Source organism: Pteronotus mesoamericanus, unplaced genomic scaffold (assembly GCF_021234165.1).
Source record: "Pteronotus mesoamericanus isolate MK-2021 breed Mesoamerican mustached bat unplaced genomic scaffold, CSHL_Meso_final contig_639, whole genome shotgun sequence".
Classification (NCBI taxonomy): domain Eukaryota; kingdom Metazoa; phylum Chordata; class Mammalia; order Chiroptera; family Mormoopidae; genus Pteronotus; species Pteronotus mesoamericanus.
This window is the reverse complement of record NW_026555223.1, coordinates 1,164,047-1,191,102: the sequence shown is the minus strand read 5'-3', so window position 1 is coordinate 1,191,102 and position 27,056 is coordinate 1,164,047. Positions and strand designations below refer to the sequence as shown.

At 52.5% G+C, this 27,056-nt stretch overlaps 3 protein-coding genes and 1 non-coding gene across 4 annotated transcripts; 2 read left to right on the top strand and 2 right to left on the bottom strand.

The window, feature by feature from the left end:
- Positions 1-1,186: 1,186 nt before the first annotated feature.
- Positions 1,187-3,748, top strand: ZFP36 (ZFP36 ring finger protein). Its single transcript, XM_054580847.1, has 2 exons — positions 1,187-1,266; positions 2,066-3,748. Exons 1-2 carry the CDS (start codon positions 1,243-1,245, stop codon positions 3,008-3,010), a joined length of 969 nt encoding a protein of 322 aa, XP_054436822.1. The 5' UTR covers positions 1,187-1,242; the 3' UTR covers positions 3,011-3,748.
- Positions 3,749-7,488: 3,740 nt separating this feature from the next.
- TRNAI-UAU (transfer RNA isoleucine (anticodon UAU)) lies at positions 7,489-7,582 on the bottom strand. The gene is made up of 2 exons: positions 7,545-7,582; positions 7,489-7,524 (listed from the first exon to the last, which is right to left on the bottom strand). It is a non-coding gene; the product is annotated as a tRNA-Ile (tRNA).
- Positions 7,583-7,962: 380 nt separating this feature from the next.
- On the top strand, positions 7,963-18,301 carry PLEKHG2 (pleckstrin homology and RhoGEF domain containing G2). The gene is made up of 19 exons (XM_054580800.1): positions 7,963-8,733; positions 9,371-9,500; positions 10,553-10,824; positions 10,903-11,003; positions 11,807-11,873; positions 11,990-12,036; positions 12,218-12,368; positions 12,703-12,840; positions 13,030-13,230; positions 13,657-13,749; positions 13,838-13,924; positions 14,284-14,317; positions 14,411-14,512; positions 14,639-14,686; positions 14,766-14,804; positions 14,963-14,979; positions 15,155-15,331; positions 15,441-16,371; positions 16,451-18,301. The coding sequence occupies exons 2-19, from the start codon at positions 9,392-9,394 to the stop codon at positions 18,007-18,009; spliced, it is 4,173 nt and encodes a 1,390-aa protein (XP_054436775.1). The 5' UTR covers positions 7,963-8,733; positions 9,371-9,391; the 3' UTR covers positions 18,010-18,301.
- Positions 18,302-24,278: 5,977 nt separating this feature from the next.
- RPS16 (ribosomal protein S16) lies at positions 24,279-27,056 on the bottom strand. Its single transcript, XM_054580846.1, has 5 exons — positions 26,917-27,056; positions 26,677-26,778; positions 24,771-24,867; positions 24,614-24,661; positions 24,279-24,478 (listed from the first exon to the last, which is right to left on the bottom strand). Exons 1-5 carry the CDS (start codon positions 26,962-26,964, stop codon positions 24,333-24,335), a joined length of 441 nt encoding a protein of 146 aa, XP_054436821.1. The 5' UTR covers positions 26,965-27,056; the 3' UTR covers positions 24,279-24,332.

Sequence of the window (27,056 nt, the reverse complement as noted above, 5' to 3'; positions counted from 1 at the left end):
AGCAAGTTTAAAATTCCCTCAAGGCACACCCCTTTATGAGACCTATCCGATCATCAGTTGGGAATAACCCATTTCTTCCATTTCAAAACATTTTTAATCAAGGCAACTCACCACCGCAATAAAATATCTCACCCTTTCCAATCTTGAGTTTTCTCAGCAAACTTTTAACACGATTTAACATTCTTGGTGTTAGGCTACTGCCATTTACTAAACAGAACTAGGAAAGTAACTTGGCCTCTATTCCTGGGTTTCCTCTTGTGTAAAATGAGCACAATAACCCCTCCTCGAGTTAACGTACGGAAAGCACTTTGACACGACGGTGCCTAGCCCAGAGGAAGCCATCATAAGTGCCACTATCTGCGGGAGGGTGAGACGCTACAGCGGCTCTGAAATTGGCAAAGATCCCTCTCCAGTCTTACCAAGCATCAAGGACCCCACCCCCGCAAGTAGGAGTGGGGAGGGCCAAGGTCTCTGGATCTGTGCTGTTTGAGAACGAGACCAAGACAGGCGGGCAGGCCTCACAAGAGTACTCTCTGCCAGGCCTGTTGGTCTCCTCTGCTTTGCTCCTGCGGACTTCTGTCTTGAGGGTGTTTGCTTCTCCCTTTTTCCGTTTATGTGATCTTCCCTCTAGCTTCTCGCTCTGAATTTGTCTCTTGGGACTGTTTCTTCACGTCTTTTCTGTCTCCCCACCTCTTCTTAAATATCTTTCCCTCTCGTCGTATGCCTCTACCTGAGTATGTCTACCCTCCTTCTGTTTTGTGTCTGTTTGTATCTCTGCGTCTCTCAATTTCTCGTCCCTTGCTCTTTCCGCGCCTCTTCCCGCCGCTGCGGGTCTCTCGCGCGCACGCCCACTGCCTCGGCCTCTGCCCTAGCCAGTTCTGTCTGGAGCCCTGCCCCCACCTCCGTCCCAGTTCCCTCCCCGGCCCCTCAGCCTCCAGTCTTGAAAACTGAGCCGATACTCCCACCCCACGCACCCCCATTCCGGGTTGCGGCCTCCCGTGGGCAAAGCTCTGGCGCGACCCGGCCGGGGTCCGAGCGGAAGAGGACCAGTCCCAGGCCAGGCTGCTGCTCTGGGGGCCCGCGTCCGGGAAGCGCCCCCTGGCCCCGCCCACATTGGGCCCGCCCCTCCTGGTCCCGGCCCCATTGGTCTATAAAATCACCGGCTCCTCTCCGCAGACTCAGCTAGTCTCCTGCGTTCCCACTTTTGCTCTGGGTCTCTGCAAATCGGCCCTCCGCGCCGCCATGGATCTCACCGCCATCTACGAGGTGAGTCCCATCTGACCGGCACCCTAGGGTCCCCGTGCCTGACTGACTCCCTTCTCAAACTAGGGCTCTCTGGCGCCGCAAACTCCGGCCCGGGACCCATGTCTCCCTACTCAAACTGGAGCTCTTTAGCGCGGCCCCATTCCAGCCCGGGGTCCTGTCTCCCTTCTCACACCAGGGTGACTCCCCGGAGGTGAAAAATGGAGGCCGCAACTTTCGGGTCTCGACCCAAATATGGTAGGGTGGCCCTTAGAGATGAAAAGCTGGAGGAGTTTTTTCAGACTAGGGCTGTCTGGAGGCGGAAATGGCCCCACACCTGGCTTCCCCCCAGTAGTTGCTGAGGGCGCGGTTTTGCGCGGAGGCGTTTCTGGGGCTGGAGTCTTGGGGTGAAGGGAAGGCGACTTCTGTCTTCACTCCCTGCCCAAAGAAGACTCTAAGACTCAAAAACCGAAGAGATCGGACTTCTGGGTTAACTTTGCCGGCCCCCCAGTTGTGAAACTGGAGAACACGATACTCGGGGTCATATCCCGAGAAGCCCTGAGGCTCAAAATTGGTGGAAGGTAGTGTGCCCCGATTCGGGGAGCCGGGACTCCTGGATTCCTCGAGGTAGGCATCATTCCCGAAAAAAACTGAGAACTTCCAATTCTAGATCCCTGCGATCCGCAACCCATGGGTTTCTGCGGGCGGGTGGGGCTCAGAACAGGAGCCCACAAACCGGATTGGCAAGCTCTTAGGTGCCCTGCAGCTGGGGAGGGGTGCCACCCAGCATTTTCCGTGTCTTAACCAACTCTGGTTCCCACAGAGCCTCCTGTCGCTGAGCCCTGACCTGCCATCCGACCATGGAGATATTGAGTCCAGTTCTGGCTGGGCCTCCTCAGGACTCTGGAGCCTCAGTTCATCCGACTCCAGCCCCGCTGGGGTTGCTGCCCGCTTGCCCGGCCGTTCCACCAGCCTGGTGGAGGGTCGAAGCTGTGGCTGGGTGCCTCCACCCCCAGGCTTCGCACCTCTGGCTCCGCGCCCAGGTACTGAGCTGTCACCTTCATCTACTGCGATCCCCACCACCTCATCCCGATACAAGACTGAGCTATGTCGGACCTTCTCAGAGAGCGGGCGCTGTCGCTATGGGGCTAAGTGCCAGTTTGCACATGGACCGGGCGAACTGCGCCAGGCCAGTCGCCACCCAAAGTACAAGACGGAACTCTGCCACAAGTTCTACCTCCAGGGCCGCTGCCCCTATGGTTCACGCTGCCACTTCATCCACAACCCTAGTGAGGACCTGGCCGCCCCTGGTCACCCCCATGTGCTGCGCCAGAGCATCAGCTTCTCAGGCCTGCCCTCAGGCCGCCGATCCTCGCCACCACCAGCAGGCCTGGCAGGCCCTTCTCTGTCCTCATGGTCCTTCTCACCCTCCAGCTCCCCACCACCACCACCTGGGGACCTTCCACTTTCACCCTCTGCCTTCTCTGCTGCCCCTGGAACCCCTGTGGCCCGAAGGGACCCCACACCAGCCTGCTGCCCCTCCTGCCGAAGGGCCACCCCCAGCAGCGTCTGGGGACCTGTGGGTAGCCTGGCTCGGAGCCCCTCTGCACACTCCCTGGGATCAGATCCCGATGAATATGCCAGCAGCGGCAGCAGCCTGGGAGGCTCTGACTCACCCGTCTTTGAGGCTGGGGTTTTTGGGCCACCCCAGCCACCCACAGCCCCTCGGCGACTCCCGATCTTCAATCGTATCTCCGTGTCTGAGTGACAAGTGCCTGCCCAGTACAGATCAGCTGGATCTCAAGGGGACCATTTCTCTTGTGCTGTGGGCTCCACAGGAGCCAGGGAGCTTGGGGAACTGGGAGGCTCTTAATCAAGTCGCCCCACTGCCTTCCAAAATGCATTAACCCACTCCCCTGACCCCATGCTGGGGCAGGTCCCCAGTGTGCAAGCTCAGTGTTCATGGTGATGGAGGAAGGAGTGTATTCTGGAGTCTTTTTTTCTTTTTAAAGATGTAGCAAAGTTGAGGGTGGCAGTAAGCCTGGTAAGCCCTCTCCACCCCACTGCTCCCCTTCCCAATGCTGTGAATAATAATCCCCTATTGTCCCATCCCCCTTTTTCCTCGACCCCTGAGGTTCTGGTGACTGGAGCCTTCCGTTGAGGGTCAACCCTGGTGCTCAAATTACCTTTGAAAAGCAAGTAGCCAAAGTCATTGCCAACCCCCTCCCCCAGCCATTGGGCTCTTTATTTATGACGACTTTATTTATTCTAATAGATTTTATAGTATTTATATATATCGGGTCGTCTGCTTCCCTTGTATTGTTCTTCCTCCTTTTTGTAATATTGGAAACGATGGAATAATTATTATAAGTATGCTATAATATATTAATATATATTAAAAATCTATTTTTGTGTTTTAGGAATTTTTAAATAAAAGGCATCTGTGTGTAATCTCGAATCCTCACTTTTCTGCGGTCTAGAGGCAGTGAGTTGGGAGAATGGGGCCTTTTCTTGATGCGGTTTGCGTAGATCCAGAGCCCCTCCAAACTTCCAGCAGAGCCGCCCCGGGGCGCTTACCTGGCAGGAAGTGACGTCACCTGGCCCCGCCGTTCACCTGCGGGCGGGGCCAGGTGAGGTCACCCGCTAAGAACCGGGAGAGGCAGTTGGGGGCGCGGTGGCAAGCGCTCCCGCCCTGTCGGGCTCTTTGACCTAACATTCGGCGGGGCGCGGGCGGGAACGAGTTGTTTCCGTCCCCGCGGGCCCCGTGGGGAGGGTGGGGCGGTGCAGAGAGGACGGAATGTGCTGGGGCGCTGTCCCAGGGCGGGCGGGGGCGAGTCAGCGCGGCGGGGGCAGGTCAGCCCGGAAGCCCTGACGTCCTGGGGGCCCACCACCCAGTCTTCCAGGACCTGAGTGGCTGGGGAACTCAGACTCTCGCAATAGTGGGAGAGGCAGCTTTAAAGTCTCAGGATTCTGGAATCGCAGCTGTGGATGAAAAGGGGGAACATACTACACCTGACAAGCTCAAGGAGGGTAGGCCTTATAAACTCAGGAACCCAAAGTAACCGCAAAGGATGGTCTTACAACTTTCTAGCTAAAAGTGAGTCATGGTGGGTATGTTTCTTGACTAAGGTCAATCTTTGCCTTAACCGAGCCTGTTCTTTGTCTTTTTGCATCTACAATAATGTCAGAGTAATCCCCCTTTTCTAGACCCCCTCAGGGCACAATCTCCCACCAAAACGCTAGACCACCAAACCCCCCCTGTTAACTTATTCTCCTACATATCATCTCTTTCTGCTGTAAATGTTGATTGTTAACTGTTCTGTACCCACCAATGTAAAAGAACTATTTGTCTTTTAACTTTACTTCTTGTCCACTTTCAAGACATTTCCTGGCTTTGCTTTCTCTTGCCTCCCAATGGATTTTATGTAACCCCTTTATGCATCCTCCTTTGACTGTACTGTATAAAATAAGGTGCAAATCTGCTATTCTCTGTCTGGAGCATTTTCTCAATCGGTTGAGATTTTGCTTCCTAGTAATTGGTGTCAGTTCGGCTCAACTCAGTTAAAAAATTCCTACAGGTTTGGACGTTTCTCAGGTGGACAATATTTTGGAATCTCAGAGCTAGTCTCCCTGCCACTTAGAATTCTAGGACCTGGTGCCTCCGGCGTCATACCAATGGCGGAGTCGTAGCTTCTGCCTTTCCGGGACCCTAGACCTTCGGAAGTACCCCATCTCGGACTGTCAGGGGTTGAGAAGTTCAGGCTTGCGGGATCTCGGCCTTTCCGCCGGGGAAGCGGAGGCCCCGGTGTGTGGGTCACAAGCTCGTGGGGGCGGGGCCCGGACAGCTGTGTCCTCGGACCAAAGAAGGCAAGAGGCAGCCAGTCCCACCGTGGGGCGGGGAGCCCGGAAGCAGCTCCGCGTCAGTGCCCGCGCCCCGCCCCCCTTCCACCCGGGCCTCTTCCCTCTCGACCCCTCTTCCTTCTTTACCCACACTTTTTCCTCTCCCTTCCCCCCTTACCCCTCCACCCCTCCTCTCCATCTCTCTTTATCCTCCTGCTCACCCCTCACCTCCCTTCGTGTATTCCTTCACCCTCGCCAATCCTCCCCTCTTCCCCCGTACTTCTCTCCTCGTCCCCTTTCAATATCTTTTCTTTCCAGCCCTCTAGCCCGCTGTCCTTTACCCCCTCTTTTCTTTCCTTTCAGTTCCCCTCTTTTTCTCCCATTCTCCCCGGCCGCCTTCTCCACCCTTTTCCCCCCTCCTGGCCCTCTTCGTTCTCCCCTCGACTCCACCTTCCCTCCCCACGCCTCTGCTCCCTCTGCCCTCCTCCACCTCATTACCCCCTCTCCTCCTCCCCTCCAGCTCCTTCCTCTTCTCTCCTTTCCCACCTTCCCTCATCTCCTCCTACCTCCTGGTCCTCTCACCCCTCCTTTGCTTTCACCCTAGCCCAGGGGCAGGCCTTTTGATCTTCTCTTCCTGGAAACTGCCCCTTATGTGGGAAAGGGCTCCTGTCCCCATCCATAAGAAAAAAGGGTTGGGTTGGGAAAGATAGAAACACAAAGACCTGAAGACATTGAGGAGGCAGAGAGGAAGGGCGAACCTTGCAGAGACACTTACAGACGAAACAAGAAGCAAATACCTCTGGTCCTTCCCTTACCAAAAACAGATGTTCTGCTCCTTCTCAAAAAAAAAAAAAAAAAAAAAAAAAATCATTGAAAAAAATGGCACCTACCACCAGCTACAAAAGGGGACTCACCTGGGAGTCCCCTTGTCTGTCAGACCCACACCCCAGTCCAAGAGTAATCCTCATTGATTCACTTCCTCCTCTGGCCTTTACCCTGGCTCTATCTCCATCATCTCTAGCCTGAACCTCTGCCCTCAGTCTCTCTCCACTGCCACACTAGACAACCAAAGGGAACCAGTCGTGACACCTGAGTCCGATCACATAAAAGCCAAAGTCCTAAATTCTTACTAGCTTACATGGACTGGCTCTCTCTTTGGTCAGTCTTGCTCTAGCCGTACTGTCTTCCTAACTGCTCCATCAATAAATGCATCTGATGTATTTCAGCCACAGGGCCTTTGTGCTGCCTGTGCCCTCTGCCTGGAATACTCCCCCAGATAGCCCCGTCACTCACTCCCCTCTTTCAGTTCTCTGCTCAAATGTCTCCTCAGTGAGAGGTCTCTGACTACTCTTATTGCAATTCACACCCCACCTCCCATTTCGCCATCTTCCTTACCTTGCTCTACTTTTTCCATGACATTTATCACTACCTAACATATGAAATATACTTAGTTCCTATGTGTATGTAAATCTCCTTCCCTCACTAGAATATCAAGGCCTCAGGGAAAGGGATTTTGTCTTGTTCACAGCAATAGTATCACTGATACCTAAGCCCTAAATAGCAGCTGGTCACATAGTGGATGTTCAGTATTTGTTGAAAAAAGCAAATCGATTCAGAAATGGGAAAGGAAAGAGGATTAAAATTCCAAGACACACGAAAAAAAAAGTAACTATGTGAGGTGACTGGTGTTAACTAAATTTATTGTGATAATCATTTCACATTTTATACATAAATCATTATATTGTACACCTTGGGCTAATACCCGGACAGTGTTATATGGCAATTATACCCCAGTGAATCTGGAAAAAAATCCAAGACAGACGGAGGCAGTGCCATAAACACGGTTTGCAGAGGATCCACAGCCTGATACATCTGCACAAATCTGTTTTTAATCTAATCTTTACTATATTTTTTTCCTTTACCATTTAGTCCCCTTATACCCCCATCCCCCCTACCAGCAATCACCACACTGTTGTCCATGTCCATGAGTCCTTATTCCTTTTTGCTCAATCCCTCCACCCCCTAACCTCCCCCCCACTAGCTGTCATCTGTTCTCCATCTATGAGTCTGTCTCTGTTTTGCTTGTTAGTTGAGTTTGTTCATTAGATTCCACATATGAGTGAAATCATATGGTATTTGTTTTTCTCTGCAAAAATCTTAAACTGAGATTTGCAAGTCCAGTGAAATGTGCAGATATCTAAGAGGCAATATCACCCTCTGGCGGCCAGAACAAAAAAAAAGATACCTCCCTACCATACAGAACACTTCTTAACCGAGGGTCGCCAGAGTCCGCGGAATCTTCCCATTCCGAAAATCAAAATGTTCATTCCTTCAAGTGAAGAACAATTTTTGGTTGATTTATAAAATGCTTAAAGTTTATAAAAACTGACGAAGGAAAATTGAAGCTGCTCCAGGTGAGGATCGAACTCACAACCTCGGCATCGCTTCGCTACGCACTGTCGTATAAGTACCGCGCGCTAACCGATTGCGCCACTGGAGCTCCGGCCGCACCCTTCCGTCGTGGGGTCCTTCAGTTGTTCCTGACCACGTGACCTCCCTGGACAATTCGGTTTTATATTGTATATGCAAATAGCAATATTTTGGTTGGCCAATAGGAGACAGTGGATGACCAGTTCCGGATTCTCACGCCTCGAAGGCCTTTGCTGAAAAAGGGAAAAAGTCCGTGAGGCTTTTGGAATGTGGGAGTGCAGCCTGTCCGGGACTCGCCTTCTCCTGAATATTCAGAACACAGAGTGGAGGGTTTTAACTCTTTTTTGACTGGCCGGCCGGAAGGCGGCCCCTCCCCCCCGCGGGCGGGAACAGGATGTGAGCCCTGGCGGCTAGGGGGAGGGGAAGCTTCGGTCAACCGCCCCCAGTCTCACAGCTGGGACCAGGCTCTCCGGCCGCAGAAGTGGCGCTGACACTGCCTCCGCTTTAGCCAGGTCCCACCCATCCTGCAGTCTGAGGGGTCCAGAGTCACGGACTCCGGCTTTTCGAGCCTCTGCACCGCGTACTGAGAGACCCCGAAACACAGGCTTCCGCGTGCAGGCTAGAGGACCCCAGGTATCCAGGTGCCCAGCGCCGTATCCTGGAGGAGCCGGGAGTCTGGGACATCAGCCCCGCGCGACCTTGGAGGGCGAGCTTCTTGCACCCCGATTTGAAGAATTTAGGATCCCAGACCAGAGATACTGTTCAGGGGTTCCCATGAGAAACTTGGGTTATGGACATCTAAGACCCCAAACAAGACTGTTTTGGGCAGAAGCGCCCATTACTTCAGAGACCCAGGAATTTGGGACTCCCTTGCAATCCCGCCTGGAGGTGGTTTAATTCCTGCTTCTAGAGTTAGGGAAACAGGAATCCGGGCCGCCCACGGCCATGTCTAGAAATTTCAGGATTTGGGTCCCTAGCACCCCCATCTGAGATTCAAGAGTCAGGCTTCCGGCACGCTGCATTTAGAGAACTAAGAAATTCGGACCTCTGCACCCCATTTTCCAAGAGACCTCGGATTCTTATTTCCCGGAGGCCGAGAGCCTCAAGTTTCCGCCCCTGACTTTCAGAGAGATTCAGGGACCCAGGAGCCAGCTCTGCGCCACACTAAGGGTCGAATAGTGGCTGGGCTGTCTCGGTTCGGGGCTGGAGACTCCCGGTGAGGTGAGGAGGGAGGCGAGAGGCCCCGACCGGCTGGGGGAGGGGGCAGCGCCACTGCAGCTAAACAATGAGGGGGCGTGCCGGCAGGGGCGAGCTGAGGCGCTGGCGGGAGTTCGGGGCTGGCGGAGTACTGGAAGGCGTTGGGGTCAGAGAGCCCGTCGCGGAGGGACTGGCTGGAGGGGAGATCGAGGGCTCAGGGCCAGCCCCCGCCCCCTCACAGCTTTCGGTGGGGGAGGGAGCCGTCTGCAGGACCCCGGCATCCGGTCCCCCAGCCTCCTCCGCCCTCCCCTGGGACTCCGCGGCCTCCCGCCCACGGCTTTTCCCAGCCCTGCCCCTAGCCTTAGGCTCCAGCCAGAGCCCAACCGTTCCCAGGATCCCTGCGCCTCTGTCCCCAGACTGACCAGACTCCCTAGCTTCAGCGACTCTTGCTATCTTCACTCTTCTTTGTCTCAACCTTTCCATTTTTTTGGTTACCTTTTCTTGCCCCCCTCCTTCTATCACTTTGCTTCTCTCTACCCCATGAGGGGCCCCTCCCTCCCTGGATTTAGACCGCGACCCTAATTCTCAGCCCCCAATCTGAGTGTGGGCGGCAGGGAGGCCTACGGAGTTCTGATATCCAAGAAGGGGGGTCTTTCTGCAGAAGCCGCTGAGCCACTCAGCCATGCCAGAGGGAGCCCGTGGACTGAGCCTGTCCAAAACCAGCCCTCGCCTTGACCTCCGCCGCAAAGGTGAAGCGTGTGACTGTGCAACTGTGTGTGGGACTCAGACAGGTGAGGCTGCAAGGGAGGGGAGGAGCCTGCTGGACATTCATTCCTTTATTCAAGACACTGCAGCTCTCTGTGGCTGGCCCAGTGCTGGGTTATGCTGGCAACACAGGGTGACCAAGACAGTCCCAGGTCTGCAGGCACAGAGCTCCAAGTCCAGTGGGGGAGATGGACCCATCCCTAGACAGTGGCAGCCCAGAGGGATATCCCAGGGTAGAGTGATCAAAGCTGGGATTGAGAAAGCCCAGGGGGGCTGTGGGAGCCTAGCCTGGGAGACCAGGGGAGGCTTCCTGGAAGAGGGAACATCTAAACTGAGAATAGAACCCTGATCTATGTGGCTCAGTTTGTTGGAGCCTGTTCTGGAGGGTTGTGGGTTCAATCCCTGGACTAGGTGGGTATGATACAGGGTCCGGGCACTTACCCGAGGCAACCAACCAATGTTTCTCTGTCTTTCCCTTCCTCTCTCTCTCTCTAAAAAGAAATTTTTTTAAATTTTCCTCAGTTAATAAAAAAAATTTTTTTTTTTAAATATATATAAATGAACAATAGAAAGAAAAGGAATGAATTGGGAAAGGCAGGGAAGAGTATTCCACACAGTGAGGCCAGTATGTGCAAAGGCCCAGAGGTAAGAAGAGGCTGTTTATTTAAGTAACTGAAAGAAGCTGAATGTGACTGGAGTCTGGAATATACAAAGTGACATGGCTGTTGAAAAAGAGCATACTGAGAAGGTCTCTATTGACTACCTTGCACAGGTTGTTTGGACTTGAGGAGTTTGGACTTTATCCTGTGGGCATGAAGAGCTCATGGGAGTGACAGAGTTAGACAGGCAAGTTAATAAAGATATTGTAGGCTGATATATGGATATGGCTTAGAGAAGCGGAGGCCAGAAGCCCAGAGAGGACACTGACAGGAGAGGACAGGACTGGACCAAGGCAGCAAAATAGGAAGAGGAGAAGAGAGCCTTCGGAAAGATACTAAGTGCGCATGAGTATGGGGATTGAGAGCGCTCACTTCACTCAGCTGGGGAGACCCCCTGACCTCCTGCTCCATATCCCCAGCAGTTTCTGCAACCTCTGCCATGGCCTCCCCACGAGGTTCTGGGAGCTCCACGTCCCTGAGCACAGTGGGCTCTGAGGGGGACCTGGCCCCAGGGCCCACCCCTGCCTGCTCAGCCTCCAGGCCAGAGCCCCTTCCAGGACCTCCTATCCGCCTGCATCTGTCACCTGTGGGGACCTCTGGTTCAGTGAAACCCTCAAGGCTGGAGCGTGTGGCCCGTGAGATTGTGGAGACGGAGCGGGCCTATGTCCGAGACCTCCGCAGCATTGTAGAGGTGAGGCAGGAGGGCACCTGAGCACAGTGGGAACCCAGGCCAGCTCCTCTGCCCCAGTAACCCCAGTCATCCCCACAGGACTACCTGGGCCCCCTGCTGGATGGTGGGGTCCTGGGGCTGAGTACGGAGCAGGTGGGCACGCTGTTTGCAAACATCGAGGACATCTACGAGTTCAGCAGGTCAGGGGAGAGTTCAGCAGGTCAGGAGTGGGTGGGATGGGCAGGGGTGCTGGGTGGTGGGCCAGAGGATGCGGCCTAGGTCCTAACCCAAATCTTAGAGCCCCACAGGGCCTGGTCCAGGCTCATCCATGGGGTATCGAGACATTAGGCAAGGATCATGATGGGGAGGGGGGCCTGTAGTGGTGGAGGAATAAAGAGACGGAGCCTGAGGATCCAGATGAGGTCCAAGTTCAAATAATGGGACAGGGCCAGGCATCGGGATGGAGTGCAACACTTTGTCAGGGTTGGGAGCACGATGAATCCAAGGCTCAGGTGGGGCCTGGAGCTCATGACAGTGTGAGCATGTGTGTCCTGGGAATCCCTTAGTCCTAAACAAATCAGGATGGTTGGTCCCCAGTGCAGAGGATGCTCGACTCCAAGAATCAGGATACTTCAGTGTCTTGACAAGATCATGAGATTATCACAGGAGGTCGGAGAGTCTTGACAAGGTCTCAGGATCACAAAAGGATCTTAAGATCACATCTCCAAAGGTTATGACACTGTCGTCCCTGGGTCATGACAGGAGACACTCAGGCTCAGGCCAGCTATGACAAGATTTCAGGCTATGGTATGTGACCAATGCAGCCCAAGGAAGCCTGAGCATGTTGTGATGTTCCATGTAGGGATCAGAGGACTCTTCCTCTGGACATGACATCTCCTAGAGAGATCCTTGTGGCCATCAAGCCCCCACCCAGCCTCCTGGAGTCATCCCCTGGGAGGTGCTGTGGGGCAGAGCAGTCCCTCACCCTTTTCTCTCCCCGCAGCGAGCTCCTGGAGGAGCTGGAAGGCAGCAGCAGTGCAGGGGGCATTGCGGAGTGCTTCGTGCAGAGGGTAAGTCAGGGAACCAGTGCTCAGTCTGGGCTGGCCCCTGGGTAAGTGGGGAGCCGGCCTGTGCATGAGGGGTCACAGAGAGTCTGAGGTCTCCCTGATTCCCCTGTCACCCGCAGAGCGAGGATTTTGACATCTACACATTGTACTGCATGAACTACCCAAGGTGAGGGGCCCCAGGTCGTGCCCACCCAACCTCCCTCTGTCCAGTTCACCCAGCTCCAACCTCTGCCAGACCGTGACAGTAACTGAAGTCCCTAATCTGCCCCTTACTCTGCCAGCCCCCAACCCCTCCCAGCCCTGCCCACCAGAATTGCCTGCCCCTCTGACCTGTGCTGTGTCCCCAGCTCCCTGGCCCTGCTCCGGGAGCTCTCACTGTCTCCACCAGCCGCGCTTTGGCTGCAGGAGCGCCAGGCCCAGCTCCACCACTCGCTGCCCCTGCAGAGCTTCCTGCTGAAACCTGTTCAGCGCATCCTCAAGTACCATCTGTTGCTTCAGGTTCGCTGTGGCCCTTGGGGGGTTGCTTGGTGAGGGGCCGGGTCCTGCCCATGGTCCACTTGGTGGTGCATCCGGACGGTAAATCAGGACAAGCTGGGCAAGGCCTGGGGTGGCATGTGGTCCCTATAGACTGGGTCAGCGTTTGGGGTGGGGTCTTGCTGGCAGTGGGCCCTGGCATCAGCTGATTCCATTTTCTCTCTCTTCCTGTTTGTCTCTCTTCATCTCTGGGTCTCCCATTTCTGCCTCTACCTTTATATTTTTCTCTCTGTCTCATCATTACCATTCTTTCTCTGTTTCTAATCCTCTCCCTGGGTGCTTGGTTGCTGCCTGGCAGGAGCTAGGCAAGCACTGGGCGGAGGGCCCGGGCACGGGGGGCCGCGAGACAGTAGAGGAGGCCATTGTATCCATGACAGCAGTTGCCTGGTACATCAACGACATGAAGCGCAAGCAGGAGCATGCTGCACGCCTCCAGGTGACTCCAGAGTGGCCTGGATGGGAGGAATGGGCATGCGGGCCTTTGTGGGGAGGGGTCAGTACTTCAAAGGTAACCTTAGAGGGTGTGATTGGATAGCACGGCCTGGTTGTTAACCCCCTTGTGTTGGCATGTTTGCTGCCCATTGGTGTGTTTCCGTATCCCGTGCACCCGGCGGGATCCCGGCAGGAAGTGCAGCGGCGGCTAGGTGGCTGGACCGGCCCGGAGCTCAGTGCTTTTGGGGAGCTGGTGCTGGAAGGCTCATTCCGAGGTGGCGGAGGGGGTGGTCCCCGACTTCGAGGGGGTGAGCGGCTGCTCTTTCTCTTCTCACGGATGCTGCTTGTGGCCAAGCGCCGGGGGCCAGAGTACACCTACAAGGGTCACATCTTTGTGAGTTCAGGGATGGGGATGGGGCTGGTATGTTACCTGCAAGTTATATTCTACATATTCATAGCTGTACACCTAAAGGGGTGGCCGGGGGCAGGGTCTGCAAGGAAGGACAGCCTGACTTAAAAGGGCAACACTTTCTTGAGTCTGAGGATGGGGCAAGGTACAATAAGGAAGGGTGAGGCCAGCGGGATGCAGAGGGAAGGACCTGGATTTGCCCACCAGGCAAGTGTCCTCGAGGGGGAAGCATATCTTAATCCAGATGAGGGGAGGGGAGGGCTGCTGAGGGAGAGCAGAGCCCAGCCTGTGGAGAGGGTCAGTGGGGGGAAAGAGGACCCCCTATACAACCACATAGGGACCCACATACAGGGGGCATGTTGCTGGGTCCGAGGGCTCTGAGCCTGCCTCCCACTCTGCTCCCCCATCCAGTGTTGCAACCTGAGTGTGAGCGAGAGTCCTCGTGACCCTCTAGGGTTCAAGGTGGCCGATCTGACCATTCCCAAGCACAGGCACCTGCTCCAGGTGAGCAGGGTGGGGCTGAGCGGGCCGGGTTCCCTCCAGCCCCTAGACCTTACGCCTGACTCCTGACTCTACCCACATCTATTCCCAGGCCAAGAACCAAGAGGAGAAGAAGCTATGGATTCACTGTCTCCAGCGCCTCTTCTTTGAGAACCACCCTGCCTCCATCCCGGCCAAGGTACAGCCGCTGTCACAGATGGCAGCCATCAGAGTGCTGGAGACACCGCCCCACCCCCCACTAGTTCTGGATGACCCTGAGTTCAGGAGACTCTTAGAACATGATAGTTAAATTTCAGTCTAGGCTCCCTAGGTTTGAATCCCAGCTCCACCATGTCCCTGTTTTGTGACTTTGAGCGACCTCTGACCTGAGTTTATTAACCAGGAGGAATAATAGCATCGCCCTCACAGGGTGGTTGTGGTGAGGAGTAACTGTCATCAGTCATGTAATGTGCCTGTCACGTAGCAGCATCCATTACTGAGACTATGACTAGGATGCTCAAAGATCAGCCCCATAACCCTTATCTTTGTGTCTTTCAGGCAAAGCAAGTCCTCCTTGAAAACAGCCTGTACTGTGAGTTTGGGCCTTAGGTTGGGAGGTGTGGCAGTAGAGGAATTACTTCCAAATAAAAAACACAGACTATTAGCCCCAAATCTCTCCGCACAGGTTCTCCTAAAAGTAAGCCTATTCCAGAGCCCATGACACTCCCACTTGGGTCTCCCCGACCTCGAGACACTAGAAGTTTTACCCCTGGACGAAGGAATACAGGTAAAGGGGATAGAACCCTGGGTCACACTCCCTGCTTCTCCCCCAGGAATTGTACCCCCAACCCCCTTCTCTCCCAGGAGCCTGGGGCCGGGCTCATGACGAGGTTCTCATCTGCCTCTTCCACAGCCCCGTCTCCAGGCCCCACCACCACCCGCCGTGGCCGCAGGCAGTCTGGTGAGTTTCTTCCACTGAAAGGGTAACTAGCAATTGGGGTGGGAGCTGGGCCCCTGACGTCAGCGTGTCCTCTCCCCAGAGCCAGTGAAGGACCCATATCTCATGTTTCCACAGAACAGTAAGTGACCACCCAGCCCAGCCAGATCCAGCCCTGTCTGTATCTTCCCATGGGATGCCCAGTTTTCATGGGGGAGGGGTGATAGGGGCAGCTCATCAATTATAAGGAGTACCAGCTATTCCTGCATCTCATTCTTTTTCTCATCTCTCCATTCCCAGCTAAGCCTAGACTCAAGGTAAGCAATCTCTTGGGACAGGGTCTGGGGACCCAGACTCTGGGACTTGGTGAAGGAGGAAGCTTGAGTTCTAAACTCCTGGGTCTAAGGGGGCTGGGGGTTGGATTCCTCCATCTGAGGGAATATGGGGCTGTGGGCCCTCGGTGCTTGCCCTCCATCCTTTCCTTCCACATAGCATGCCGGCAGTGAGGGGGAGCTCTACCCTCCCTTAGAACCTCAGTCACCGGGTCCAGCTTCTGGATCCCCTGAGGACTTGGAGGACACTGGACCTCCCACGCTGGATCCCTCTGGGACATCAATCACTGAAGAAATCCTGGAACTGCTGAACCAACGAGGCATCCAGGATGCGAGGGTGAGCTGGGCATCCCATCACTGTGCCCTTGGGGCCCTCCCCTTGGGGAGGCACAGACCAGGGACCAGGGCGGCCAACCCATCATGAAAACCTTTGGTCTCTTCTCCAGTGCTCACTACAGCCAGGCCCCCACGACATTCCCAAGCTCCCAGGAGATTCCCAGGTGCCAGGTGACAGTGAAAGCTTTACATTCCCACCCCTTCCCAACGAGGAGTCTTCAGAAGAGGAGGAAGAGCTGGAGATGGACGAACGGGACCCTTCCCCACTCCATATCCTAGAGGGACTCGGAAGTTCCAGTGCAGCTGAAGTTCCTGACATTCCTGGCCTTACCAAAAATCCTGCTGTGCCCAACCTCCCAGAAATTTCCAGCCTTTCTGAAATTCCCCCAATTCCCCGCCTTCCCAGTCTCTCTGACATTTCCAGTGTTTTTGAAATGCCCTGCCTTCCAGCCATACCCAGTGTTCCTGACATTCCTGGTCTGTCCAGCTCTGCTGCCACCCTTCCCTGTGACTCCTGGCTGCAGGGCCCTCTGCAGGAGCCAGATGAGGCTCTAGCCACCAGGAGAGAACTGCTGTCTGGAGGCAGTTCTGGAGAACTGGGAGGGCCTTCCTCAGGCAGCCGGGCAGGGCAGGAGGAGGAGGAAGAAGAAGAAGGGGTATCATTTCCAGATTTCCAACCCCAGGATGGCACCCGAGATGAGGGATTCCAAGATGAGCTGGAATTCCGCTCTTGCTCAGAAATCCGGAGTGCCTGGCAGGCTCTGGAGCAAGGGCAGTTGGCCCGGCCAGGCTTCCCAGAGCCACTGCTGATTCTAGAAGATTCAGATGTGGGTAGAAGCAGTGGGAGTGGGAAGGCTGGAGTTCCCAGTGCAGAGCGGGCTGCGTCCCGCGTGCGAGAGTTGGCCCGGCTTTACAGTGAGCGGATCCAGCAGATGCAGCGGGCTGAGACCCGGGCCTCAGCTAATGCCCCCCGCCGCCGGCCACGGGCTCTGGCACAACCCCAGCTGTTCCCATGCCTGCCTCAGGAGCAGGCTGAGCCAGGTATGGTCCAGGTATGTGGTTGGCAGAAGTGGCCCACACGGAGATTCCAGTCCTGACTCAATCCTTTCTTTGTATACAGGGCCCCTGCCTGCCTTTGGACATGTGCTGGTATGTGAGCTGGCCTTCCCGCTGACCATGGCCCAGGAATCTGTCCCCCTGGGCCCTGCTGCCCAGGTTCAAGCTGCCGCACCCCTATCTAAGCAGGCAGGCTGCCTGAGTGGCCAGGGTCTAGATGTTTCCACTTTGCCTGAGCGAGAACATCAGGGCATCCAGATTCTAGCTGCTACCACTTTGCCTAAGCAAGACCTCTGGATTCCAGCCAACACACCTTTACCCAAGCAGGAAAGCCCTCCACGCGTCCAGGTTCCGGCTGTTACAGCTCCACCTGATCAAGAAGGCCACCTGGAAATGCAAGTCCCAGTTACCACCCCTGTACCTGAGCATAGAGGTCGCAAGGATACACGGCTTCCAGCTACCACCTTTTTTCCTCAGCAAGGATGCTGGATGGACACTGAAGTTCCAACCACCCCAGCCTTGCCAAAGCAGGAAACTTGTTCTCATGTCACAGTTTTAGTCACCAGTCCTACTCTTAAGCAAGAAGGTCACTTGGACTGCCAGAGCCCAGCCAACACCCCATTAACTAAGCAAGGAGGTTCGAGAGATGTTCGGTCCCCAGCCACTGTCTGTGGCCAAGCCATCAACCCTTTGCTTCTGCATGGAAGCAGCCTGGACCATCAGACCCCAGCCAACAACTCAATGCCCTTGGAACGTGACCTCTCAGACATTCAGCTTCCAGGTACCTCACCTTTGCCTGCATGTGGAGGCCACCTAGACTGTCTGATCCCAGCCAGCGCTTCATCGTCTTTGCCCCACGACCTCCGAGACATTCAGGCTCCAGCTGCCACAGCTTTGCCCCAGCCCCGAGGCCTCATGGGCACAAAGGTCCAAGCATGCCTGCCTTTGCCCAAGCAGGGAAGCCTGCCGGACATCCAGGGTTCCATTGCTGCACCTTTGTTTCAGGAGCAAATCCTCACAGACCTCCAGATACCAAAACCTACACCTTTGGTGGAGCCGAAGTGTCTCAAAGACACCCATGTTCCAGCTGTCACACCTCTGCCTGAGCAAGGAAGCTCTTGGGACACTCAAGACCTGTCACCTACCCCTATTCAAACCACTGTGGTTTTGTCCAAACCAGGAGGCCAGTTAGTCTCTCATGTCGCCAGGTCAGAGTCTTCGGACTTGACTCCACCCCACAGTCCTCCACCCCCAACCCGTCAGCTCCTGGGCCCCAATGCAGCTGCTCTGTCAAGATACCTTGCAGCCTCATACATCAGCCAGAGCCTAGCTCGGCGGCAAGGGCCTGGGGGAGAGGCCCCTTCACCCTCCCGGGGTCCCTGGTCATCCTCTGCCCCCGCATCACGGGCACCTTCACCACCGCCCCAGCCCCTGCCCCCGGTGCCTCCAGCCAGGAAGCTCAGCTATGCCACCACCGTCAACATCCACGTTGGGGGCGGTGGGCGGCTGCGGCCAGCCCAGGCCCGGGTCAGGCTGAACCACCCTACTCTGCTGTCCTCCACCCAGGAGTCTGTGGGCCTTCGCAGAGCCAAGGGGACTCCTGATGCCCCTTTCCACATGTGAGCCAGGATATCAGGCTTCTTTAAAAGCAAGGACTTCAACCAAATGCTGCAGGCCCTCAGAATTTCTCCTGGAAGCACAGACACTGAACACAATCCTAAAACTGCTGCAGCTTTCCCCTTCCCAGGGTTTGCTTTGGCGAATGGTCCTTATTACCTACCTTGATTAACTCAACAGGGATGGGGAAGGGGATGTCATTAATATTTTGTTAATATTATGAAACTATGTGTCTTTTCCTGTTCTGGAGATGGGGGTGGTAACAGAAGACCACAGTTAATGAATGGGAAGGTCTGTCACAGCACAAGTCGGTGGTTCTGAAAATCTGGAGAATCTCAAACTTCAGAATTACTGGAAACTGGATCCATCACAAATTGGGGTATGATTTCAGAGAGTTTATGAACTGCTTGATGCCCGTCTAGAAAAGCCAAGAAGCTTTTTTTCCAAGTAGAAATTCATTCCCTTAGCAGTTTACCGAGTTCATGTGTCCCATTGTCATTCGTTTATCTCATCCACTCAGCCATTTCCACATCTATCCATGCAGCTCTTTCCATTTCTTTCATCTTCCACTCCACCTCACCCATGCACCTTGATTTGTCTCTATCCATCTCATCATCCTACTTCCCCCATCCAGTATCGAGTTCTTCATTAGTCCATTGGTCCATCTGTCTTCACCCCCCCTCCCCTGTTCATCTTCTCCATCCAGCCCTCTCCATTCATCCATGTGTCCCTCCATATTTCCATCTCTCTTTGTCAACTGTGTATCTTATTCACACAACCATCACCTAATCCGTCAAGTCAACTATCTCAACCACTTCTATCCTTAATTGGATTCCTCTGGGTCTTGTTAACTACAGAACTTCAGAGACAGTTCCATGCTAACACCAAAGTGGATCAAGTTTTAATATCCTGAGAAAAGTCTGTCCCACGTCTGTCTGACTTCCCTTGGCAACCACTCCCCACGCTGTGAATAGTCCAGTTCTTGTGCTTACCCACACGTATTCAGATCCCTTTACCCCCTTCTCTAGTTTGAGACCTTTATAGTGCCTCACGGTCCCTTCCCCCCAAAAAAAACTCAGATCATAGAGACAAAGGCTTTTATATTAGGATCTTTTGTGCCCTCCCAGTTGTGGTATGCCCAGTGAGAAGCATAATGTAATCAGTTTCTTTGGTAATACTACCTTTCATTGAACACTTAACCCCTTGTGGTTTAACACATCATCTTATTTAATCTTCCACGCAATTGTCTGAAGCACCATAGTGCCATGGCTGAGTTCAAGACCCAACTTAGTTACTTGGTGTATATAACCTTCTGAACCTAGGCTTTCTCATGTCCAATGAGGACAAAAGTACTGGTCTTATAAGGTCATAGTAAAGATTCAGTGAGGGTATCTTCAGTTCCCAAGTGTGGTTCAGCATCTGACTTGGTGGTACATTGTTCAAATCACAGATGCCCCAAGATCTAGTCCCAGTTTATGGGATCAGAACCTCCAGGGCAGGAACCCTAGGAATCTGAAGTTTCAGTGAACAGTTAGCAGCTTAAAAGGCTGAGATTTATTGGTAATAATGGCATACCATGGGCGTTAGTCACTTCATATGAACTCATTCACTTTGTCTTCACAATAGCCCTAAAAGGCAAGTGAGGGTTTTAATCCCCACTTTAGATATGAGGAAACTGAAGTACAGATTGAGTAAGGGACTTGCCCAGTCACATAGGAAGGGGCTGAACTGGGGTTCCAGACCCGCAGTCCAGCCCCAGTCCGTACTCATTGAGCATCAATCCTGTGCCAGGCACAGTTCTGGCCACTGGGGGCACTAGGAACACTGCCCAGCCCACTTGAGGTACACGCTGGTGCTCCAAGGGCCTTTGGTGAGAGGGTAACCAGGACAAGGTCTGGCTCAATAAATGTTACTTGCTGTCTTCTGTTCAGTGTGAGTGGTTATCATGCACTGCACCATGGCCCAGGCCTGCTCCACTGCAACTTCCCCAAGAAGCTCTGAAGAAGCTCTGAAAACCAAGGTCAGGATAGATGCTGGCCCTCCCTTCCTCTGTCCCAGCTGCACATTCCCAGCCACCCCCAGCTGTACATTCCCAGCTGAAGGAAAGTTCTCAGCCTGACTTGGGCTCCCAGCGGCGCCGGAATTCCCGGTATTTGAGGAGGCGTCAGGGAGGGAGAAAGGGGCTGTCTACTCCAAGGCCTGGAGCAGGGAAGGGGAGGCAAGTGCCCCAGCTCCTCCAGATGCATCCCAGCTGTGCCTCTGGGAAGAAGCCAGGAGCCTCAGTAAGGGGGGCGGGGAGGGGGCTGTTTCTGGATCTTGTGGGGAAAACCAGGGACACCAGGCTTGCTTTAGCCCCTCCTGGTGTCTACCCCTGAATTCTATTGGTCTTGCCTGCAGAACTACCTCTGCTTCATAACCCAGTTCTGAAGCTTCCTCAGGAATACCTTCTTGTTGGTCTGCAGCCTGCCTGTTGTAAACGGTCTTTAGAGCTGCAGCGAAATAAGGCTCAAAAAGGGAGGGGTAGTTGGCTGCTGCCCTCCTTGGGAGGGTTAATGCCAGTCAATCTAAGTTAACTCCAGTTCCCATGAGAAACTTGGGTGAGCTGCATTTTATTTTGCCACTAGGCTGATTTTCTCATCTGCTAACAAGAAGATGCCTGCCTGCCACCAGCCTCAAAGAGATACTGTGAAGGTATGTCCAACAATGCTTTGCCTAGCACCTAATCAGTGCTCATTTAACCCACTCAGCATCTCCAATGAGTTGACGGCCACATGCCACATAAGGTTTCTGTGAATGGCAGGCTGCAAATAAGTTGGTAGTCCTGTAAGATTATAAAGGAGCTGAAAGATTCCTATTGCTTGAGGTAGCCCTTGTAATATAGTGCAACACATTCCTCAAATACCATTGTGTTACAACTGCCTACAGTACTCAATACAGTAATATGCCCTATAGGTTTGTAGCCTAGGGGCTGTAGGGGAACAATTTGTTACCTCAAAATATGCCTGTTTGGCATAATGTTTACTTTAGGCTGGTTAATTTTAAGAAACAGCAGGCATGGAAGAAGCTCTGAAAACCAGGAAGTTACTCTTTGCAAAAGACATTTACATTTTTAAGGGAGTTCTCCATATGTAAGGGGATCTCTCTTACTGTACCAGGAAGAGCAAGATGAACTCATCAATGCAGCAGATGGGGACTTAACAACAGCATTAACCACCTCACCCTTTGTTACTGTGCTTTTTCTGGTAATCTCCCATAATTCCCCCCACCCCCATTGTATTTTGTCTTCAACTGAAAATGGTATTTAAGGAACAGGCTTCAGCCATGTTAATGAATTACTGTTTTCCTGGGCATATGTATTTCTTTCTCCTATTTTATTGTAGGGATGTCAGTCAACAGCCCAGAAGAGTAGAGGGAAAATTATTTTTCCTTCCTTACATAGCAGTAGCCTGGTATGTAGTAGGTTACACCACCTAGGATTGTATTAAGTGCATGCTATGACATTTGTGTAACAAAATCGCCTACCAATGCATTTCTATTTTTTAAAAATACTGTATTGATTATGCTATTAGTTGTCCCATCTTTTCTCCCCTTTATTCCCCTCCACCCTATACTGCCCCCTGCCCCAGCATTCCACACCCCTGCCCCCACTGAGTTCATGTCCATGCGTTGTACGTATAGGTTCTTTGGCTTCTCTATTTTCTATACTAAACCTCCCCTTGCCTATTTTGTACCTACTATTTATGCTGCTTATTCACTGTACCTTTTCCCCGTTCTTCCCCCTCAACCTCCCTTCTGTTTTACTGTTCCTAGTTTTGATATTCTTTTTCTTAGATAAGTCCCTTTAACCTTTCATATAATAAGGGCTTGGTGATGACAAACTCCTTTAACTTGACCTTATCTGGGAAGCACTTTATCTGTCCTTCCATTCTAAATGATAGCTTTAGCTGGATGGAGTAATCTTGGATGTAGGTCCTTGCTTTTCACTTTGAAAACTTGCCAGCCCCTTCTTGCCTGTAAGGTTTCTTTGGAGAAATCACCCGATAGTCTTATGGGAACTCCTTTGTAACTGTCTCCTTTTCTCTTGCTGCTTTTAAGATTCCTTGTCATTAATCTTGGATAACTGAATTATGATGTGCCTTGGTGTGTGCTTCCTTGGGTCCAACTTTTGTGGGACTCTCTGAGCTTCCTGGATTTCCTGGGAGACTATTTCCTTGGCCAAATTGGGGAAGTCTCCTTCATTTGTTCCAGTAAGTTTTCAATTTCTTGCTCTTCCTCTTCTCTTTCTAGCACCCCTATAATTCGGATGTTGTCCCAGCCTCTCACTTTTTTAAAATTCTTGTTTCTCCATTCTGTTCTGGTTGAATGTTTACTCTTCCTTCTGCTCTCAATCGTTGATTTGAGTCCTGGTTTCCTTGCCTTTACTGTTGGTTCTCTGTATATTTTTGTTTCACTTTGCATGGCCTTCCCTTTTTCTCCCATTTTGCAACCATACTCAGCCAATTAAGCAAGCATCCAGATTACCAGTGTTTTGAACTGCACATCTAATAAGCTGGCTATCTGCTCATTGCTTAGTTCTGTTTTGGGGGCTTTGATCTGTTCTTTCATTTCAGCCATATTTGTCTCAGCTTCTTAGAAATTGTTGAAGGGGCAGAGCCTTAAGTATTCGCCAGGGCAGGGCAACCCAGGTCACTGCATTGTGACACGTGTATGGGGGAAGAGTTCTGAGAGGAAACAATGCCACTTGCTGGGCTCTCAGCTGGCTTTCCGGCTTTCAGTCACTTCCCGTTACCCAAAAGTAGACCGGGCCCTTGTGGTGCTGATTCCCTGGTGGGTGGCTTTGTGTACATTCTAGGACCCCATGGGTCTCTCCAACAGACTCTGGTGACACTGAGAGTTTCTCCTGCTGCTGCAACCCCTACAGCTTTTTACAGCCAGAGGTTGGAGGCTTTGTTTTCCTGCACTGGAACCGTGGATTGCATGGTTGGTCTCGCTCCTCAGCCGTTCCTCCAGTTTATCTGCATGCAAATGTGGGACCACACAGTCTGCCAGCCTCCAAGTTTCCAGAACTAGGCAGTACCTGACTTCATTTGTATGTATTCCCCATCAGTGCTATCTAATAGAACTTTCAAAGAAAATGTTCTCACCTGTGCAGTCCAGCTTGGTAGCCACATTTGGCTCCTTTGGGTAAGGCAGAGATACAAAAAGTGCACCTGCACAGTAAATCTCAGTTCCTTCTATTATAAAAATTTTAACTTCACCCCTCAATCAATATTCTAGTGTGTTAAGATGTCGCAAGTACTCCCAACATGAGGAAGACAGTGAGACTCCACCTAGCAGATGGCTGGGATACGCAGGTTGGCTGCAGAGACTGGTGTGGAAGCAGAGATGCCCTTCCCAAAGCAATGGAGCTCACTAGCTTCCTATAAAAATGTAAGAAAAAACTAAAGGCAACTAATCCCGCAAGTCTATTTTGTTTCCCTACAAAGCTGGCCCCTTGTATTTATCTGCAGGTTTTGAACCCCCCAATGTGGAATTCCGCATTAGATATGGAGGGCTACCTAAAGGACTTGAACGTCCCTGGATCTTGGTATTTGTGAGTGGTCCTGGAACCACTACGAGCTCTACCTGTACACGCGCATCCCACAGAATTTTCAACAACTGTAATGTTCCATCGCATGCTGTAGCCCCATGGCAGCAACCTAGAGCCCACTGCACATTGGCTTTTATTACACGGCAGGCACACTTCAGGGCCATGCTGAGTCCCCAAAGGGTGGTCACTACGGTGAGCAGAGCTGGCACTTGCTTTAAGGAGGTCATGGGGGACCTTTGCCCAGAACACAGTGTTGATATCCTGGATGAAGCCAGTCAAGGGAAATCACCCCCCCCCCCCAATCCGGTAGAGTTTATGGCCCTTAGTTGCTGACTTCAGACTCCACCCAGTTTTTCCTTTCTTTGTATTAAAGGTTACTGATAGTACACATTTTCCCTGCTTTTTCCAGAAATGCAATTTAAACAGCAGCAGAGAAATTGAAAAATAATGAACTCACAAGGACACCCTACACAACCAGTGGCCCAGAACCACCCCCACCTGGATGTGCCCCCAGACTGAACTCCACCAGAGGTGCAGGGAGACCAGGTGTGCTCCCACCTGCCTTCCCACCCACACTAACCCCAAAGTGGTGGTTTCTGGCTTAAAATACAGACTAGCAGTGGGCTTGATGCATTTCCTGTATTCCTTTTAGCCAAAGACCCACTGCAAAAGACAACACAATCTATGAAACCTTAAAACCCATGACCATCGTTTATTATAAAGGTGAACCCTAATGGGCTTATCGGTAGGATTTCTGGTAGCGAGCACGGGCACCAGGACCTCCAAACTTTTTGGATTCACAGCGACGGGGATCAGCTACCAGCAGGGTCCGGTCATACTGGATGAGGATGTCTTTGATCTCCTTCTTGGAAGCCTCATCCACATCTGGAGATGAGAAATGAGGAAAAGATTTAGGTAACTATGGAAGCATACACCCACTCTCTGAAGCTAACTGGATGCCAGAGCTGGCCCATGATTTGCCCCCCACCCACCTGTTGGGATGGACCCATTCCCACTCACATTTCTGGTAATAGGCCACCAGGGCTTTGGAGATGGACTGACGGATTGCTGTGAGGAAAACACACAAAAAAAGTTGTATCATTGTCGTGAAGATCCAAGAGTAGAGCCTTGCTCTCAGAGCCACCTCCCACCCACGTGCCCAGTTCCTGGGACTCACCATAAATCTGGGCCACATGACCACCCCCCTTCACACGGACTCGGATGTCCACGCCGGCAAATCGCTCCTTCCCCAGAAGCAGAACAGGTTCCAGTAGCTAAGGAACGGGGTCACAGTAGGATTTTAGATCACAGCCTGGGCAGCTGAGTCACCTTATTAAGTATCCTTCTTATCTCTCTCCAAGTAGTGTCTGCCACAACTGGCCTCAAAGTACTACTGGAAGAGGGTTGGGCTGCCACTACAAGGCTCTACACAGCCAGGAGCAGGGAAGATTTGAAGACAGATGAGACTGTTCAAGGCAACTTAAGCTGAGGTTCCTCCCTGAACCTCAGATTCCCCATCTCATACTGGTTCTTAGACTCCTGGCACTTTACCTCAATAGTAAGGAAACTTGGCAGTCCCAAGACTGCCTCTAACAGTGAAAGACACTTCTGGGCCATGTCATGTGCCTTTTCTCGGTTCCCCACCTGAGCTCTCCATCCTCCCTCTGAACCTCACAGATTTCTGAAGAAATTACAACCACACTATAACCTGAGCCATGCTCTTGTCTTGCCAGCTATAGGCCTTTTGCATGTGCCCGGGAACTTGTTTTACCTACTTTAGGCCTCAGCTCACAAGTCCCCCTGCCCCCGAAGTCTGCCCTGACCCTTTACTCCGATGGCAGAAGCTTTGCCTGGGCTCCCCAGCCCCAACTACTTTGGAGCAATGCTTGGTATTGGACCCATTCTGTCTCCTCCAGTGGACTGGGCAGGGCCTGGGGCCATCTGGGTCACTGCTGCGTCTCCAGCACTCACAGACTGTGCATACAAAGCCTTCAAACAAACTGACAGTCAATAAGAATAAGCCACAATACTCAATGTCTGCTATACCAAGGATCTCAGACCCTACCTTATTAAATTCTAACTAACTCTGAAATACAAATGTTATCCTTTACATTGAAAAGTAATAGACTTGCTCTGGCCGTGCAGCTCAGTTGGTTAGAGAGTCATCCCAATACACTAAGGTTGTGGGTTCCATCCCAGGTCAGGGCATGTATAAGAATCAACCAATGAATGCATAAATAAGAACAACAAACTGTTGTCTACTCCCCTTCTCTAAAATCAATTTTAAAAAATTTACTTAAAAAAAGTTAACAGACTTTACAGGAGATTCTAATTTATCCTCACAACAGCCTGCCAGGGTAGAAATTACCCCTATTTTACCAAAGGACGAGAAGTTATCTACCTCAAGTAACACAGGCTAGCAGAAATAGAAATCAGACTCCACTCTCTTTCCATTCTGAGCCAAAGAAACTTAGGCTCACACAGGAAGGAAAGGAGCCCCTTCACAGCCAAGCACAACAAACCTAAATTCCATTCCCATTCTTTTAAAACTTAGTGAGTACCTACAATGTCCAGAGGAATGGAAGTCAGTTGTAAATGCAACACATATCCCCCAAGAAATCAGGCTACAAAAACTCTGGTAACGTTCTCATCAACTAGTCCCCAATTGAGGCAGCTTCCAAATATCCCAGTTTTCAAAGCACCCTCTTAATCTTCAACATCCACGTTTTTAAATTGAGTTTATCGGGGTGACCTTGGTAAATAATATTACATACATTTCAGGTGTCCATTTCTTCTTCCATCACTACATATACCCTCTATCTCCTTCTACCTCCCTTTACCCTTCACCTCTGAACATCTACGTTTTCACTCTCACCTTAAACTTTTATCACCTTTTTTGTACCCTCAAATCCTACCACCATCGCCAAATACCCCGTTTTTGACCCCAATTCAGATTCTAAGCATCCCGTTAATACCAAATCCTTCTGCTTCCAAGATCAACGAACTCCAGCAACCTGCGTATTTCAACATCCCTGTCCCACGGCCCTCCACTCAACCCAAACGCCCGTATTAACTCCCAGCACCTTGTACTGCAGCGTGCGGGGCTCGATCATCTCCAGTGGCCGCCCGTTCACCTTGATGAGACCGTTGCCCCGTTTGCAGTGCGCCACCGCTGTGGCCGTTTTCTGCGCAAAGCGAGGGGGAAACAGACCAAGGCTTCGTGAGCTCAGGGCGCCGGCTCCCATGTGGACCCCAGACCCCTGCCCATCGGCCTCTCCCAGACCCCGACCTTCCCAACCCCTCCCATCCCGTTCCCGGCTCACCTTGCGTCCGAAGACCTGCACAGACTGCAGAGGACCCTTGGACGGCATGGCTATTGACGCTCGCGCACTAGAGATCCTCACCGCGCGGTGCCTACACCGGAAAAGGAAAAGGTGACACCACCCCGGCAGCTTTTCAGGGT